This window comes from Mobula birostris, chromosome X, assembly GCF_030028105.1.
Source record: "Mobula birostris isolate sMobBir1 chromosome X, sMobBir1.hap1, whole genome shotgun sequence".
NCBI classification, from domain to species: Eukaryota; Metazoa; Chordata; class Chondrichthyes; order Myliobatiformes; family Myliobatidae; genus Mobula; species Mobula birostris.
Window position 1 is genome coordinate 39366577 of NC_092402.1, and position 6974 is coordinate 39373550.

Genomic DNA, 6974 nt, shown 5'->3' on the forward strand with positions numbered 1-6974 from the left:
CTCCAGTTCTGTGGAATCTGAAACGGCTTAAAGGCCATAGAGGAATCCACGGATTCTGCCACCAGTGGGGCAGGAGCTTCATGAGGTGAGTGGCTGGGAAGTATAAGGAACGGTCTTTATTTGACTTTGCCACACACCCAACAAAGAAGCTCAAACTTTTCACTACCAACCAATGTTCCCCCTAATTTGTAATGACCAGTGGCACAAAAATCTTGTGCTGTGCAATTTTTTGCCCAGTGACAACAACATGTGCACGCTGAATATTTTCTTCAATAAAAACAGTATAAATAAGCCAGTTCTAAGATCTGCAGACAAATCATCACAAACTCCATGTTGTTAACACCGTCCGCATCAGAAACCAGAAAAGGAAATGTGACTGTGTACGATCGTAAAATATACTTAGCGTGCCAATGAGGTAGAGGGTTACAAGCAAATTGTGCACAGTTGAAGTTCCTTTGTGTACCGGTAGCAAAAGATGTGTGCATGTGCAGATGCTCACACCTTAGAGGGAACATAGGTACTAACCTAAATACTCCTTGATTTTGATTGATCATGGTTTGGATCTCCATTCCTACAAGTCAATGAGATGTTACATTTCTTCAATGAAGTCTTATGATCTTTGATGTGTTTCCCCTGTCCTCTTGTCAATCTCTTACCATGATCCATGGGTAGTGCTGTCATGTGAATGATATAGCTGTGCAATTAGAGCCTTAATGTGATGTATATTCAGTTATGCTTTTATATTTTTCATTGATATACAGTGTGGAGTAGACCCTTCCAGCCCTTCAAGCTGCACCACCCAGCACTTCCCCAAATTAATCCTAGCCTAATCAAGGGACAATTTACAATGACCAATTAACCTACCAATTGGTACACCTTTGGACTGTGGGAGGAAACCAAAGCACCTGCAGGAAACCCACGCAGTCATGGGGAGAATGCAGTGGCGGAAATTGAACCCGGGTCGCTGGTATTGTAACCCACTGTGCTTTACCTCACATTTTCCTCAGATAGCCAAAGACCATGCTGGCCCATAGTCATTTGGAGAATTTGGAAAGACAGCTTTGCTGGTTTCTCTGACCTCATTGGATGCAGTCCATCTCCCAAGCACATAGGGAGGGGTGGGTAACTCTATACCATTAGCAAATGGACCAAGTGAGTGTCATGTTTGAGATCCTGATTTTCAACACTGTTTTCCTCAGACAGCAAAACGCTGTGCTCGTGTATTGGAGACAATGGTTAACTTTCATTGTTAACGTCTACATTCACTGAGATGGCTCCGAAGAAACTAGATTTAGTTAAGTCTTCCAATGGACTAATTAATGAACCAAGCTTCAAACTCGTACCAGAAAGGTGGGTCGATTGGACCCTTTATCTGCTAGCTGTTACAGTCTTGGGTGAATTTTTTGTGAGTAAACTTAATCCAGATTTTATACTATATTACTGACCTTACGTTAGCTCTCCTGGGCAAAGCCACACAATCAGACATAAGGGAGGTGATGTGGGAAAAATGAACTAGAATTCTCAAGCATAGTAAGGCCTGCAGATTTCAAATTTTTTTTTTGCAAAAAAAATACAAGTTGTTCAGTCTGCTTAAAGGGGCAGAGAAAGTGACACAGTTTTTGACATCCCCACATCCGCTTGAAAGCAAAGTGGGAGAAGATTCTTCCATGAGGTTGGGGGGAAAAGTAGGACATGCTTTCATCTGCATCTTGCATCCAATCTAGTGCTGCTTGATATCTGAAAGTGTAACCACTTCATTTCCTATCAATGACATTGCTCACCAAGATGAGTTCAAAACAGTCAGAAAGCCCAAACTGAAAAAACAAAGATACGTCACTGTTTTATCTACCGTGAAATTACCTGAACAATAAAGGATTTGATGGAGAGAGCCTTCCTGTAAATCCATACAGGCCTTTTTTTCCTGCAATGGCACGTTTTTAGTCTAACCCCACTGTTCGACTGGCTCATCCTTTCTGACTATAAAATTCCTTCAGGTAGTAAATCCTTAAGAAATTACAGTTCTGTCCACGTCCTCCCCCCTCCCCCTTTAGGGCAATATTAGCTGTCAGACCCTCTGAACAACAAGGTGAGTATTACATTGTTGTCAAGAATTAGAAAGAATTAAAATTGGTTGACTTACACGAGTTGAGAGAACTAACCAAAAAAAAATGGACTTATCCCTGCACATACATTTATTGATTTGGGCTGCAAGCATTCAGTGGCACAAACTGTCCATTTGTAATTCATCCCCTTCCCCTCCCCCAGTGACATAAGGACAAGTATGGGCTCCATCCATTAAAAGATAATTGAAGAATTGCATCAGAAAACAGAACTGAAAATTCAAGGGTGAACCATTATAAAAAGGGAAAAAAATGACTCAGTTTTAGTTCATCAATCTTACATCATTTTATTTCAGCACTAAACACACAATTTTCTTTAAAAAATGCTATCAAGTACAAAAAAATCTATATATACAAATCACCATTTAGATTCACAGTTTAAGTGTTGACAAGATCCACCTTTTTGTGTCAAAGTCTGACTGGAAAACATTTTAACAAAGTTAATGCAAATGAGATCAAATTCTTTAAAAATGTGGACATTTGTATGTTTCCTCTTATTGAGGTACAGTGACTTAATGTAGATTTAATATCCATGGCTGGACTTGTACTGTTGACATTGACTTTAAACCAGGTACCAAGTGAATCACAACATGACTATGAGTTTTACTGCTGGCTGTGCAGCCCAACCAACCTCATTATTATCAGGCTTCAAAGAAACTCTGCACTTGCTTGGACCAGAGGAGATCAGATTGTGAAGGCGAGTCACACCCAACATCAAAGACTTCTTCCATCCTAGCACTATTAAAGATGAGGCTTTGCACCACAACCGTTTCACTACAGCTGGATGAATAGAAGTACCTTTGCAGTTGCCTCACATCGTTTGGCCTTGCCACATCCAGGTATCAGAGGGGAAATACTTCCCCTCAGTGGAACGCCAAAGATTACTACACATTTAATGAAATACTGCTTTCAGTAGTCCCACACGTTTAGAATGTGTAGCCGAATGATAGCTGCCAAAACAATCCACAAAACACCTCCCTCAGTCAACTTGTTATCTCTGCAGAGGAGTTATCACATTAGCTGTCTTTTGCAGCTTTCAACAAAAACGTCCTTGACATTATTTGTCAAGAAAGATTTATGGGGGTTTCTAGCCCTTTATTAGCCAAAAAGAAGCTGTAGTGAATATCAGAACATTCTGTTCTGTTCAGCTCTACAGGAACAAAATTATTAAGGCTTTCAAATAAGGGGATGGCTAGAGAGAGCTAGAGACAACTTTCGTTCTGTTTCCATTGACCACTTTTTCCTGGCAATTCTTAAAGCTGTTCTGTCAGCTTATGTGAAGAGGGGTTAGCCTGGTACAATCAATCGTAACAGGAACACATCTGCAAATACAAATCAAAAGACTCCAGAACACTGAGGACCTTTGCTATAACTATCAATTCACAAATAGTTTCCAAGCAAATGTAAAATGCCACAACTCAATGCTGTTTAAAGGCAATGGGTGCCTTATATCACTAAACAGTCCCTCCTCTCCTAGTTTGACACTTGTCTCTGTTGTAGTACAATCCATTGCGCAGACTGGCATTTGGATCACTGAATCTGTGTCCTGTTGCTGTAGTACATACTACACAATATCTGGGCAGAACATAAAGTGGGGGAAAAAAGGAATTTGGCTATTCAAAAATCTGGAAAATATAATCTAAGCAAGTTGTGTGCTTTTGACCACTTTGATTCTCTTCTTTGAAACTCCATTAAAAAAAAACTATTCTAAGAGCACAGATTCAGGTCTTAGTTGGTTATAGAAATGTTCATCTTTTTCTCTTCTGGTGCCTGAGCATCTTTTTCCGTTTGACAATCATTTCGTATAACCTCTCCAGTCCTTGCTGCAATCCCTGGCCATTTATAGCACTGGAGCTCTGGATGTGGTGCAGAGTGCAAGCTCCCAGATCATTTAAGCCCAGAGACTTCTCCATCTCAGCAACTGAGACCGCCCCAGGCAAATCTTGCTTATTGGCAAAAATTAGGACAGGCACTCCTTGATTCTCTGAACTCCTGGAGATTTTGTGGAGCTCAGCCTTGGCCTCCTCCATCCTCTCCAGCTCAGAGGAATCTATCACAAAGACAATGCCATCTGTACGCCTGGTGTAGGACTTCCACAGAGGCCTCAGCTTCTCCTGGCCACCAACATCCCAGACCTGGAAAGTGATGGACCTGGAGTTCCCAATTGGTACTTTGACCTTTTCAGTATTAAACCCTTTGGTTGGAATTGTGTTGACAAACTCCTTTAATTTCAGTCTGTACAATAGTGTTGTCTTTCCTGCGGAATCTAATCCAATCACCACAACGTGGAGGGACTGGAAAGGCGGCAAGAAGGTACCACTAGGCGTCAGCTCAGAAAGTTGATTTCCCATTGTTGACACAATGTTCTCTTCACCCTCCCTTTAAAATGTATGCCAAATCTTAGTGCTGATGGCTTTTATTTCTTGAGTGCTGGTTGGTGGCACCTTCTTCAAAGCTGGTTTTCAGTTCGCTGGACGCTGCTTGACTAAGACCTGTACATCAAACAAACAATACATTAACATTTTTACAGTGTTCTCTTTGCATCCTACCATACCTTTACTGAAACAGGTAACGGCTGGTGAACACACGCAGGTAGAATTCCTTATTTATATCACATGCAAACTACCCAAGAGCCTTTGATAATGTATTTTGAAATTGAAATATCCTTTAAAATGTAATTGTCATTCAAAATTTCAAAATGAAATCATTATTACTCTCCCAATATACATTTGATCTATGTGCATCTTAAGAAAACTGGGTTTATTGCAAACCCCTACAGCGAAATTCAATCAATACATTGACCTATATTTAAAAGCTCAAAACAAATCTTCATTTCATTAGTCTGCGTGCCTGCCGCTTTTATGTTTGTCATTCAATACTGAGCAGGATTTAGTTAGATTGCTGGCGTTTTTAAGCATAAAACGCCCTTGATCTCTGTTTATTTACTAATCATGCATTTTTCAATTATACTCAGCTAAAACCTATTAGGGTCAGAGCAAACCAAACCAAACACGAAATTAACACATCAATCTAAAGTGCTCTGCCCGCACCAAGGCTTTCGGGGTTCCTTTTGGGTCCTAGCGTCACGCCAATTACATACTAGCAGCACGCATGAGAGTTACATTAATTTAAATGGATCGTGAATGTGCGTGCGCGCCAATGTCTGTGGATAATATTTATACAGCTGTATTTCAGGTAAGGCTAAAGCAAATTGCTACCCATAAACATTAACAGATCTGGTTAACACTTAAAACATCAAATTGATATTATAAAGGTCGAAGTGACATTAATGAAAGTGCTCAAAACTATATTTTCTTTGTTAATTAACAAAAATCTTCAATTTGGAGCATGCTAGCTGGTATACTCACGAACTTTGGAAATGCGTCGCGATATCCAGATCAAAGGTTAGTTTTAAACCATATCATAACCCAGATGGTTTTACATGGCCATATAAAAACAGAGGCTCATGTGTGAACCACCGAAGGGATTTGGAATAATGTAAGGTCCATCAATAAAAGCGTCCACAATAAACTTCACTTCTACGGTCTGAATCTCACATTAACGCTGTGGCGACCTATACACATTTGCGAACTGCATTTTCACACAGAATGCAAAGTCAGGAAAGACACGGTACGCACGCAACTAACTGACAGGCGTTTAACATTAAGACGGAACACTTTAAATATTTGTTTTAAAAAGAGTTGATTTAAGTGAATCAGCAGATCTAAACGAGAATAGGGAGAAACCGGTGTGCAAATACACAGGTGGCTGCGCATTACCTTTGTCCTGTTGCAAAGAACCTATTGCGGTTCTAGTAGTGGAGGTTCAGTGAAGAAGGCTCTATGAATTCGGTTTGCCATAAGACAGTGTGTACAGCACCCTCTGCTACTATCAATAAGAACTGACGCATCCGAGAACCTCCCACATCCTCGGGATTTCTCCGAGTAACTCGCTCACACCAGAGGCGATTGATACACATTCAGCCTGACGTCGCCTTAACCCCGGCCAACACCTAGAAAGACATTTCTTAAAGTGGCCACCCCCTTCCTGACGTCAACAGTGTCCCACACAATCGTCTTTCCAAACTAGTCCTTTCCAAATCTGACAGGTTTATTCAAATTGACCCTCTGGCAAAACATGTATTTATTTGGATAACGAGCTATGGGAATGCACTGACAGTTTCGCTTTAGATGAGTTAGGCAGCATTGCCACCAACGCATTGTGTTATAATCGGCTGCTCATACGAAAATATTTTCTGGGTATGAGCACAATTTTAACTTGTTTGCAACTATTTTGGTGGACCTTAATATGAAAATGGAAATGTTTGAAGAGTCTCTCTACATTTCCTGACGAAAATCATTCTCCTGTTGAGGGAATAAAAAAAACTTGTCCCTGTAACTCAACACCTCCAGATCCAGCATTTCCAGAGCGAGTTTTATCTCAAGAATGCTCACTTTTTAAAATAATTTAGTCATACAGTAATACAGCACAGAAACATTCTCTACAGCCCAACTCATCACACCGATCAAGATGCCCATCCATGCTAGTCTCATTTGCCACATTTGGTCCATATCTCTCTCATCTTTCCTATCCACATAGCTGTCCAAGTGTCTTTTAAACGTTATTATTTTGCCTGCCTCAACCACTTCATCTGGCGTATCCTTCCATATACTCACCACCATCTGAGTGAAGAGTTTGGCACAAAACAGTTGGAGTTTAGAAATAGGAAAGTTCTGTTACAATTGTACAGGGTGCAGGTGAGGCCACACCGGGAATGCTGTGCACAGTTTTGGTACCCTTACCTAAGAAAAGAATTCAAAGCATTGGAGGCAGTTGGGAGAACATATACCAGTC

The 6974-nt window shown here is 40.6% G+C and overlaps 1 protein-coding gene across 1 annotated transcript; it reads right to left on the bottom strand.

The window, feature by feature from the left end:
- Nucleotides 1-2396: 2396 nt before the first annotated feature.
- On the bottom strand, nt 2397-6049 carry arl4d (ADP-ribosylation factor-like 4D). Its single transcript, XM_072249837.1, has 2 exons — nt 5900-6049; nt 2397-4612 (listed from the first exon to the last, which is right to left on the bottom strand). The coding sequence occupies exon 2, from the start codon at nt 4469-4471 to the stop codon at nt 3869-3871; it is 603 nt and encodes a 200-aa protein (XP_072105938.1). The 5' UTR covers nt 4472-4612; nt 5900-6049; the 3' UTR covers nt 2397-3868.
- Nucleotides 6050-6974: the final 925 nt, after the last annotated feature.

Excerpts from the sequence above, each read along its gene's own strand:
- arl4d (XM_072249837.1), bottom strand. The coding sequence starts at position 4,471 with ATGGGAAATCAACTTTCTGAGCTGACGCCTAGTGGTACCTTCTTGCCG.